This window comes from Salarias fasciatus, chromosome 18, assembly GCF_902148845.1.
Source record: "Salarias fasciatus chromosome 18, fSalaFa1.1, whole genome shotgun sequence".
Classification (NCBI taxonomy): Eukaryota; Metazoa; Chordata; class Actinopteri; order Blenniiformes; family Blenniidae; genus Salarias; species Salarias fasciatus.
Genome location: NC_043762.1, coordinates 22,953,530 through 22,965,439, shown reverse-complemented (window position 1 = coordinate 22,965,439; position 11,910 = coordinate 22,953,530). Strand labels below are relative to the sequence as shown.

The 11,910-nt window shown below is 50.7% G+C and overlaps 1 protein-coding gene across 4 annotated transcripts in view; it reads right to left on the bottom strand.

The window, feature by feature from the left end:
* The window catches only part of LOC115405021 (abl interactor 1-like), a 30,391-nt gene that overhangs the window by 16,778 nt on the left and 1,703 nt on the right, over positions 1-11,910 (bottom strand). For 3 of the 4 annotated variants that reach the window (XM_030114424.1, XM_030114425.1, XM_030114423.1), the window contains exons 2-10: positions 9,396-9,563; positions 5,777-5,953; positions 4,187-4,201; positions 3,791-3,894; positions 3,548-3,688; positions 3,126-3,226; positions 2,768-2,980; positions 2,394-2,483; positions 3-188 (exon numbers count right to left, since the gene is read on the bottom strand). In XM_030114424.1, coding sequence (XP_029970284.1) covers positions 3-188; positions 2,394-2,483; positions 2,768-2,980; positions 3,126-3,226; positions 3,548-3,688; positions 3,791-3,894; positions 4,187-4,201; positions 5,777-5,953; positions 9,396-9,563 — 1,195 coding nt within the window. The remainder of the gene's footprint in view (positions 1-2; positions 189-2,393; positions 2,484-2,767; positions 2,981-3,125; positions 3,227-3,547; positions 3,689-3,790; positions 3,895-4,186; positions 4,202-5,776; positions 5,954-9,395; positions 9,564-11,910) is intronic. The other variant, XM_030114426.1, reaches the window with a different exon arrangement.

The window sequence follows — 11,910 nt, the reverse complement described above, 5'->3', positions numbered from 1 at the left end:
ACCTTTCTCCAGGTAGGCCTTGGGGGCCCAGTGGGGGTCTCCGTCGGCGTAGGGGTCGCTGTAGTGAACCACGGCCGCCTCCTCTTCTTCGTAGTCCACGGGCGGAGGAGGCGGAGGCGGGGCGGGCTCCTCGAACACGCCGATGTCCTCCGGCGGGGGCGGAGGAGGCGGGGCGGGGCTGTCTGTTACTGACGGGGAGACGAGAGGAGGACGGACGCCGGGTCACAACATGCTCCACCACTTCATATAGCTTCAGCTCAAAAAGGAAAATAAACGTGACGGCAACTGAGATCTTGAACTCTGTAGAGCGGGAGGAGAATCTGGTCACTAGAGGGCAGCAGAGAGCACACCGCCATGCTGGACTGAAAATGTTACAATTCAGTAGAATCACTGACTTCACTGAGACGAGCCCCTAAACCAAACAGCAGAGAAGATTACGTTATCATAATCTTATGATTAATCTCTACTCTGAATGGCGTTCAGTCCCCAGCAGGGGGTTAACCCCAGCGGAGCTCGGCCTTCAGAGGAAACTGATCAATTCTTCATTCAGTCAGAAAACCAGAAACAGCCGATCAAGAACCTGAAACAGCGTCTGGAGTCCAGAAGCAGGAAGAGATTATTTTTAGCAACGCCAGTTTTCTGTAGCTTCGTCTTCAAACCGTCACAGTGGCGTGGTTTCTATTTCCAGCTGTTTTTCTCCCTGAGGAAGCGTCGCCTGCACATGAACACCAGGTGGTGAAACGGGCGGTTCGCTGTGACTTAAAGGCCGGGTTCGGCCGCCGCTCTCCGGCTGCAGGCGAGCTTCTAAAGACAAACTGCAAATTAAGCAGTTAGTCCCTGAAGGTAGAGAAGAGGCTTTAAGGTAAATTAACGAAGCTGCCAGGAATCAAATCTGCTTCCAGATTTTCTGAGCTGCTCTGACATTTCCCTCTGGAGCTGTGAAACCACAGCCAGCTCTGGGTTTGCAACGCTGCTGATTAAAACATAAAATAAAGACAAAGCCAAGATATTTTGTCAGCATGATGGAAGAGGCTTTCTGAGCCTCTTGACCTCTTTTAACCTGCTGTGATCACCGCCGCTCATACTGACGAAGCACGTCTTCTATTTATGCTGCAGATGAAAGGAGAGAACAGCAGCTGCTTTCTCCCGTTCTCCTGGAAGCCGTGTCTCCACATCCCTCCGTGCAAAACACGGTGATTGTTAGTTTGGGCTGAGTTCAGGGAGCTCAACCCTCCGAGGCCGTTCTGTTCTGCAGCCTCTGCCTCTCTGCAGCGTCTCTGCAGCGTCTGCAGGCAGTGTGAGGGACGCCTGAACGAGGACACACACTCAGTGATCCATCACCATGGCAACAGACAGACATCGGAGGCAACCCCCCCCTTCAAACACACACACACAGACAGACACACACTGCAAGAACAGGTGTCCTGAGTGTGTCTGGGTGAAGAGACGACAGCTCGTCTGAACAGGGACGAGACTGAAGACAGGAGTGGACTCATGTCTGGGGGTCAGAGATCGCTGTGTCCGATTGTTTCACAGTTCATACATGGCAACAGGAAATTCTGATTTCAGCTGTAAGGGGGGGGGGGGGGGCACTCTGAAGCTGAGATAAAAATAGAAGTCAGTTAGACTGATAAAATGATCAAAAACATAATACTAGACTTGTTTAAGTCAGCAAATTTAACTAGAGGAACTCTGAATTCTGTACAAATGAACATACATATTTTGCCTAACTTCTCAGCTAAAAATTCCTCATATATATGTGTGTGTGTGTGTGTATATGTATATATATGTGTATATATATATATATATATAATATATGTGTGTGTGTGTGTATACATACATACATATATATATATATATATATTTATATATGTACATACACATGTACATATGCAGTCTGTGTGTATCAAAACGTTATTTTAACGGATTGAAAAGATAACACATCTTTATAACCATTAGGATTTACTTCACGTGCTAATACACCATCCCCCTGGACCAGTGGAAGGAGTACTTTGTCCACTTTCGTCAGTCCGGCTCTGACTCCTATTCACCTAAAGCAATTGAGCTAAGCTAACACCGATGCTAACAGCTGGGATCCAGCCACTGGACGCACAGACACAAAAAATGTATTTATTAGCTTATCTCACTTTGCCAATGATAGGGATTGGGCGTGGGTCAAAAATCTTCGGAGTATTCCTTTAGCATCAGCGACAACCCCCCTAACCCCCCTCTAAAATTTTCTCACCGGATCTAGACGATTCACAGAAATGGTCCAATTTGAAATTAAACCGGCAGAAATCCGCCGATCGGCGGAAAATTGCCATGTATGACAGTTTATTTCAGACGTCGGTCTTACGGGCGTGCAGCGTCGGATTCTCGGTCCTTCTACTTACTGCTCTCCTGCATTCTGGCCACAAAGCCGGTCAGAGGGATCTGCGGCGTCAGCTGGACCACGGGAGGAGGAGGGGGCGGAGCCACAGACACTGGAGCCATAGCGCCAAGGCGGGCGGCGAGAGCGGCGGGAAGGCCGGGAGCGGCGGGGGACGGGTAACGGGGAGACACCACGCCCCCACGACACAGAGGAGGAAGTAGAGAGAGACAACAAAAAGCTTGTGAGCGAGCGGGACGGAGCGCGAAGCAAGGCGAGCAGCTCACTTCCTGTTGGAGCCTCTGAGCGGTTGGCCGGAAGCAGCTTCTCTGGACTTTACTACCAGGAAGCACGTGTGTGAGTTTAAACAGGAAGAGGGGCGAGCGGAGGACGCCTCACCTGCGTTCTGCGGGAACGCCGGGCCCCCGTTCAGGTGGGGCTGCTGGGAGGAGACGGACGGCGCCCGGCGGTAGGTGCCGGTGGCCGACACCATGGAGGCCGAGGAGCTGGTGGAGGAGCTGTGGCGGGAGATCTGGCGGGAGATGGTGCCGAACTGGGACATGGGGACGGGGCCCAGGCCGGGGCCCTGAGGGACGGAGGCCGCCGCCGGCACTGCAGACACACACACACACACACACACACACACACACACACACACACACACACACAGTTCAGACAGCACCAGGATGGTTTTCCACCTTTCTGAACACAAATTTATCAGCCCCTGCCGCCTGACGGCTTGGCGCTCGGTGCTCACCTTGCCCCATGCTGGGAGGAGAGGGGGTGGGAACGGCCAGGGGCACGCCCACTCCGCTGCCGCCGCTGTTCTCCCTGCCGCCGCTGCCCCCGCTGCTGCCGCTGGGGGGACAGAGAGCATCACAGGACGTGTGGGACAAATGCAATCACGGGACCGTCTGACACCCTGCTGTTAGGTTCTCAGACGTCAGTCCGTCACGGCGGCACTCCTGTCGCCGTGGCAACAGGTTCCGAGCTCCCTGAATTCACAGCGAGCAACGTCTGGCCACAGATCGACGAACACACACATTTCACAACACTCAGTGCTTTCAATAAGCGGCGTTCCGGAGGATCGGCCGTCCGGTCACAGCTGGCCGCCGTCCGCAGGAAGGCAAAGTGCTCTCTACGGTAATGCGAGGTGGGCGGAGCCTGGCCCAGCGCTACCTGTGTGTCCTGGGCCTCTGGTTGAGCGAGGCAGTGCGGGCGGGGCTGTGCTGGTTGCCGAGGCGAGCCGGGCTGGTCATGTAGTCGTTCGGCACCACCGGCGGCTTGACGGGCTCCAGGGTCTTGTAGGGGGTGTTCCGCCTGTAACCAGCAGGGGGCAGAGCGACAGGGTGAGAGGAGCGCCCGGTGGACCCGGTCTGCGTAAACCGGGATGCAGAGAACCATCAAGGCCAGGTCTCGTACCCCAGAGTGCCGCGTCCGGCCATGGGGGGGCTCGGCGGCTTCTGGGTGGGGGGGTTGGTCCTGGAAAGGGTTCCTCCTCGTCCCGCCGCATTGTTTCCATGTTGCTGGAGAAGGAGAGGCGGGTTAGGAACGGCTTCTGGTGAACCGGAGCAGCCGGAGCTTCACCTGCCAGTGGAATCAAGACTAATGGAACATTATGAAGGATCAATGGATTTGTTCTGATCTCAAGCTGTAATTTAGCGAAGAAGCGTCTGAACCGAGTCGAAAACAAAGAGATCTGAGGGAACTCAGAGGACAAGGTTTTCATTTGCTTCCGACTTTCTGGTTATTAAAACGCAGAAAGATCAATAGCAGGTGGAAGAGAGAGAGAGAGAGAGAGAGAAAGACATTTCTTACCTTGGCCTTAAGCCACTGAGTGCCAGCAGGTGAAAAGAGAACAAACACAACGCTCACTGGTTATTAGCCACAAAACACCGTCATCTTTTCAGTGACAGAATTAAAACAGTAGATTCAAGCATTCATGAATCACACATCAAACACAGTCAGAGCCAGGAATGTGAGGGGGAGAGCTGCTGAAGAAAATATGACAGAAAGGAACGAGTTAGGATGGTGATGAAAAAGCAGGAGAGATTATGATTAGAGCTGTCATCTGAACAACCCCAGAAAAATGACCGGTTCATCGTCTGCTCAGTGCCGTGTAAAGTCATGATTTTCTGGATGTCAATGAGGATCTGGCTTTGGTCTGATCATGTGAACAACAGAGAAACAACTAAACAGAGAAAAGGTTCTTGAGTGGTTTGACGTTATTTGTTCTGTTGGATCTCTTTCTTTTCCATCAGACTGTTTGATGGCTGTGCAGTGACGTCAGTCACATGGTCTGGTCTTACATGGCAATAAGACCAGAGGGACTTGGGTGAAACCACAGGGCTAACATATAGCAGAGAACCTCCAGCTCCCTGAGGACGTCACTGTCTGGGCCTGTAGAGCTGTCGTCAGGTATCAGCTCATCACTACACACTCCAGCAATACTGAGCCACATGCTGCGTCGCCGACGCTTTAAAGGCTGCACTGAGTTTAAAACCAGTGCGGTAGTAAACAGGGTGAAGTCATAAATAACCACACAAAGAGGCACGAATGTGTCTGAAGCCACGGTCACCGCGGAAACGGCGAGAAATGCCAATAAAGGCTGCTACGGAGGGAGGGCGAGCGCGCTCATCCGTCCACGTGGGAACCAGTCCCTGCTCCGGTCCGACCTGAAGACAGGTTCAGATCGAAGTCTGGTCTGGTCTGGTCTGGTCTGGTCTGGACTGCTGCTCCCATCAGCTGATTTCTGCAGCAAATGAAGCCCGATCCGCCGGCGTGAGACAAGCTGTGAGCGCAGGAAACACTGGCTCTGCAGCCGGAGTCAGCGGACGGCCACTGTCTACACACACACACACACACACACACACACACACACACACACACACACACACAAGCACAGAATCTCTCTCTGAGGCAGAGGAAGAGAGTCCGGATGGATCATGTGGAGGGAAATAAAAACTGAAGAAGGGATGAAAGCATCTGTTTTGCCACCATTCAGTCAGAGACCCGATGGTGTGAGTAACACTTGGCTGAGCTGTTGCCCTCACACACACACACACACACACACACACACACACACACACACACACACACACCAATCATTTCCAGCGGAGGAAGTCGTTACTGGCCGGGGTATTGATCGGCTTGCAGCGTGAGTGGATGAGTGGATGTGAGTGGATGAATTATGAAGCGAGCCGTCCAGCTTGTTCACATGACAGCGCCAGGTGTGAAGCAGACTCGCAATGTGTGTTCTCGTCTGTAAAAATTGATCACAACTGCAAAACACGGCCATTTGTCCAAGTGCTGGCATCCGGCTGGAGCTGGGGTGGAGCGGCTGTGGGGAAACCGAGGTGAACACATGATCTGCCCCCTCATTCCACCTCGTCCGCCACACTGTCCCACCTTGACGCCGTGGCCCACGTCGTCCAGCAGCGTGTAGTCGATGGGCTTCCGGATGTAGCGCACCGGCCGCTCCATGTTGCCGGGGGCGATGATCTTGTGGGTGCGGGACGTGTTCTTATTGGTGGTGAGGATGCCGATTTCCCGACGCGCCACCTTCTCCTTGTGAATGTCCACCGTCTGCAGGAGAGCCCGGGATGAGGCGGCGGGAAAGAAGACATTTTCACGTTACGGCCGTGAATGGTCCAGGGATTTTCATATCAGTGAAGGAAGACTGAAACTCGCTCATTACGCTGAGAGTCTGACGCTCAGGAAGCCAAACATGCTCCCTGACATCCCTCCTATCTCAAAAACTGAGGAATGTGATCAATGTGTGAAGCCAACACAGGAAACATGAACACAGATAACAGTGACTGGAGTTTAACTGCTGACAGGAAGTCAGCGGACGCTTTTCAAATACACTGAATTTATACCCAGATAAAAGTGAATCTGATATTTTGCCCTGAGAAGTAAACACTAAATATGATGAACGCATCAGAAAGAAGAAAAGCTACTATAATGTCACTGCTGTGATGTGTGAACTGCTCAGTCACTTCCTGTTTGGTTGTTTTCTAAACTGATCTGAAGTCTTCTACCCTGCCAGGTTAAACACTGCGGCTCTTATATTTATTTAACCTTTTTCTCTGCAGGCAGCCTCACTGAGACCCAGCGACCTGTTCAAAACCGTAAAAAGCTCCTGAAAACAAGATCTTGGCTCCATGACTCCAATCCTGCTGCTGGTGTCACCTGTGGCCCCCCTGTGGTCTTTGGAGGTATTGCAGGCAGGCGTCTCATGTTTATTTGTAAAAAAAAACAATAAAGGTTTCTATTGAAGCCTGACATGTCTAAATAAATACACACAAATGCACGTTGAAGTTGGTTTGTCACTGGAAGGTGTGACACCCTCTGACCATGAACTGCACTACGAGTGTGAAGCAGACTTCGCCGCGGTCTGGGCTGAACTCTGAACCTGCAGACCGCCAGAAGTTCATCAGTGTCTCCACATGTTGCTGAAACCAGCGCTGAGTAACTGAGGAAGAGTGATCGACTTCTGCTTTCTGCCTTTTAAACGTCTCCAACCAGAAGCCAACAGAGGAGGAGAGCTCCCTCCTCCAGTCAGTTTCTATCTGCCGGTGTGTGATCGAGGCCCAAGCACCGATAAGGTCGCCGCTCATGTTGTGGACCTGCCGGCGGAGCTGCAGCCTCCTCCCTCCTTCTGACCCGTCTGGAGGAAAACGTGACGGAGCGCGATGGATGCCGTCGGACTGACCTGCGACGGCCGTCCCTCTACGACCGGCCAGACGTCTGTGTGTCTGAGAAATATTTATAGACGCATGTATGTGCAGAGAGCATGAAGAGGAAACTGAAGCGGCACACCCAGCTTCATCTGGGAAGTGAGAAAAAGAACGAGCCGCCTGCTTCCTGTCAGTAATGAGGACGGAGCGGCGGCGAGAGAGGGAGGGAAACCGACAATGCCGAGACAGGAAGAGTGGAATCGCCAGTCTGACCAATTAAAAAGTCACGTTTACACAGAAACTGACATTTCAGAGCAGATCAGTCACGATGAAGGGGAACCCGGAGCAGATGGAGGCTCCGGGTCAGCATTTCCTCTGGACGTCATTTCAAAAGGTAACAACGGACGCCGCGATCTCCGTGAAGCACGGACGCAGAATGACCGTTGCCTAATCAGAGCCGGCAGAGCGCCGCCGGCTCTTCCTGCACGTCTCAATCTCCTTTTCTTCTGCGATCTCTGTAACAAACATCTGCTGAATGGACGCAGCGTGCTTCTGGCTCCGGCGTAGCGCACGCCGCTGCATCGGGACTGGACTTTCAGCAGTGATCTCCCTCTGCCGAGGGAACGAACGGAAGGGAAACGTGACGCAGTGTGTGCAGGCGCTGCAAGGCCAGCAAATCAAACGTCCTCTGAACCAGCAGAGCGCTGGCACACGGGTTCTTCTGAGGAAGCGGCGCGGCGACGGCGCCGCATCACGTTCTGAACCGACGCTGCTTTCTAACGCTCGCGAACGAATTCCGCCATCAGGAATCAAGAAAGAAGAGGCACAAGTGGGCCGTCGAGCTGATGAATGGCGATTTCAGTGAGCAAAACGCAGAGATAGGAAACAGTCCAGCAGTCGGGGATAAAATGAGGGAGAAAGGCTAACAGGAAGATTACTAAAGTTTAGCAGCAACGAAACGAAGAGTCCTTTCTCCTGAAGGCAGCTTTTCAGCCGTCTACCCTCCGATCCAGACCCTGCTTCGGTTAAACACGCTCTTATTTTTCATTTAGGCAGCAGCTCCTCCTTCTCTGCTGGGCTTTTAAACCAGACTGGGGCTTGGCAGCGGCGTCTGCCTACCTTCTCTTTCTAATCCTCTGTTAACTCCTTCAAGTCTCGACAGCCAAGAACGTTAAAAAGCCATTTCTTAGACAAATATCTCACAGAATAATGATGTAAACCCAGAGGAAGACTCCAACGCGACTTCAATATGAAATGAAATTATACACTCCCTCCAGACAGCTTTAAGATGGATGAGAAAAACACACACACACACACACACACACACACACACACACACACACACACACACACACACACACACACACAACTTTGAATTTGTCTCTGATTATACTTTTCCAAAATAAGCTTATCTTCAAATAACATTCACTCCTCTCCCTTCCTCATTTCGGGACGGCAGAATTCATGAATTCGTGAATACATGAATATGCAAACAGGTCTTCAGGTGTGCTTTATCTGCCGGACATCACTGTAAAGTTCATCCTCAGGTTTCCACCGCAGCGCCGTCGGCCCCACTGCTCCTGCTGCTAGCTAGTTCACCATTTCATTAAGCAAACCGAGCATTCACCCCCACAGCCGGCGCCGGATCGCGTCACGTTTCAACAGATGAATCATCTGAATGAAGGTGTTTTAATGTGAGACCACATTAACAGCTCACAGAGCTGATGCGGGGCGCCGTGAAGCTCGGCCGACCACCTTTAAAGAATCAACGAGAGAGTTTCTGCCGCTCGCCGTCAGCGCCGCTCCGTCCCGCAGCGGGAGGAGCGGGAGCAGAGGGGAGTGCTGGCGTCAGGCGTTCACTTCATCCTGACAGGCTTAATGCAGCGCCCGGGGAGGGAGGGGCCGGGCCATTCAGGGGCCCAGAGACAGGACTGCTGATGAGGCACGCTGTGGAGGCCTGGCAGCTCCAGCACGCCCCGGGCCTCCGGGCCGCCGGGCCGCCGCCACGTCGCTCACTCTTTGTGTCATTGTGTAGTTCGGCGGCGACGCTGAATAATATCACACGGCGCACATCTCACTGTGCAGGAATTAATTTAGCCTGCAAAGGGAAAAAGACTCCAGACTCAACAAAATACAGATAAAACCTTCCATCGCTTGTTTGACAGAATCCCAGCTGATGCCGTTTCCTGTCAGGAAACCCTGGACGTCACTGCAGAATCCCTGAGACCGACGTTTTTAAACAGTGATGTAAAAACCAGAGGACTGAACACCGTCCTGGACAGATCACACTGACTTGTGGTTTCTATGCATTATGAATATGGACCAGTCACCGTCGTCCTGCGCCGTACCTGGGAGATGTGGTTGATGGAGGACTCCATGCGGCGCAGCTGCGAGGCCTGGATGTCCAGCAGCTGCAGCACGTTGTTGGCTAAGGCGTTGATCTGGTAGGCCACGCTGGCCAGGGACTGGGTGGTGTAGGCCTTGGTCTCCTCCAGGGCCTTCTTCTTGTCTTGAGCCTGGCAGCAGCAGAGGAGAGCCGGACAGAGAATCAGTGGAAGGAAGTGTGGGCGGCGGAACCGCAGAAGTAAGGCAGAGGGTCTGAAATAAAGTCGAGAGGAAACGCAGAGCTTCCATTGTGTGTGTCCGGTCAGCTGAGCGGACCGAGGGTGAGGCCCGGGTTCTACGCAGAACAGCGTTCGCTCTGGACGCTCCATGAACCGCAGAGTCGTCTTCACGACCTGAGAACAACTGACTGAAATCCCACAACAATAACTCCCGAATCCCCGGCAGGAGGTGAAGGACAGGTGCGCCGAGCGAGTCCAGCCCAGGAGCAGGAACACCGGGACATCGAGCAGGACCCGGAACCTCGGCCAGCCTGGAAAACCATCTGCTGACGTCTTTAAATAGCAACATATTTATAGTTTGGAAACAAAACAGGAAATAATGCCACCGCTCAGCGACAGTCCATCAGCGGACAGTCAGCTTGGTCCTAGAACTGCATTATTGTCGATACTGAATATTTTATCCTGCTCCATTTCAACTGAAAAAAAAAAAAAATAATTCAACAAAGGTAGAACTGACCCACTGCGGTTAAGTTTATCAATTGAAAAAAATGGTTTCAAGATATTTTCCACTTTATAAATTATGATATTTCCATAATCACTCAGACAGTGAATCATAAGTCTTTTGGTTACGGAATGTTAGTTTGAATTCTGCTCCTATTTGTTGGAATTTTACAGACTTAACATCTCAGTAATACAGTAGTAGAGCATTTATTGGCTTTAAAATATTCATGAGCTGCAGGTTTACTCATGATTCAGGCTCAGATGATGTGAGGATTCCTTTTTTATTCAAATATTCAGCTAAATCTGCAAAACGTTGAGTTTCCTGGCTGACTGTGATTCTGTGATTGGTTCAAATCCAAAATATCAGACTCTTCCTGGACTCCTGTAAGACTGTACTGCTCAACTATAAAATCCCGCAGGTGCGGTCTGAGCGCCGCCGAGACGACGCGCTGCTCTGAAACAGCCGTCTGAGGTGAAGCGGCGGGAGGCGACAGCGCCGTGGAAACACACACCCACTCAGGACCCTGCAGACCCCCTGCAGCAGCGTGGTCTGTCTGGACCGGCCCGCAGGTCCAGGCTCCCAGAGACCCTGGACGTCTTCCCTTCACACAGCAGGACTAAGAGAAACACCAACGCACCGTATCACGCTGGACACTAGAGAATGAATCAAACAGCTCTGAGTCAGCTGGGGATGATCTGGGAAACATGAAGCAGAAACCTAAACTTATATCAAACTTACTCTAGTTTTACACGCTGCAGATTATAGATTTATTATTATCTTACATGAGAAGTTCGGCTTCAGCGCAGATGGCACCACAATGCAATTCAGCATTTTCTCTTCCCCTGGTGAGTAATGCTATTTTAGAGCATGACAGCCTTCAGACAGTTAAAAAAAAAAAACAGGTTCAGCTTTAAAGGCATGTCTTTGTGCTTGGCAGGTTGTCCGTTTGTTATATTTGATGAAAGAAAAAAGCTGAAATCTCTTCCAGGGCGCCACAGACTTGCTTTACAGATCATATTGATGCTGTTCAATGTGACTGTGTGCCAACGCATTTCAAACACTGTCCACACCGGAATTTTACAAAGTGGGAATAACAATAATCACACAAAAAAATCTATAGAAATCTAATAAATACAGAGTGTAAAACAGACTGGTACCACCACTGTCAGTGCTCCATTTCTATTTCTGTGACTGTAAATAATGCTGTTTACATGCATGAACGATCCGTGTTAATGTTTTCCATGTCCCTAAAGAAATAAGAATTGGGGTTAAGCTACAGAAATACATCTATTACTCTCAGCATGACAATCCTGCTGTAAATAAACCGGGTTTTCTAATTGACTTCCAGAGCTCCGCTTATAAACTCAGCAGCAAACAGAAAATTAAGATCAAGTCATTTCTTAAAAAATGGATCAACTAAGAAATTGAGCATTTCTAAATTAATAAGAAAGACAAAACTCCCGATGCTGACATTAAATACATTTTAATTTAAATCTTCCCAGCAGTCCTCCTGGATCACAGGTTATTATGTCTGTGATTTAAAGACATACAGCTGGAGGCAGCACCACAGCAGAGCAGGATGATTCTGCTATTACATAATTTTAAATATGGCAGTTTGGTTAAAGCAGATACATCTTTCACATCTACTAAAATCAAACTCTGATATTTAGCTTCTCTTTGCCTAATCTTCATGTTAGGGTTTGTTTTCTTGATTAGATTGAGTTTGTGACAAAACACACGACCTGAATGTGATTTATCTATATTTTATCTAATACCCTGCTGCTATCACTCCAGCTT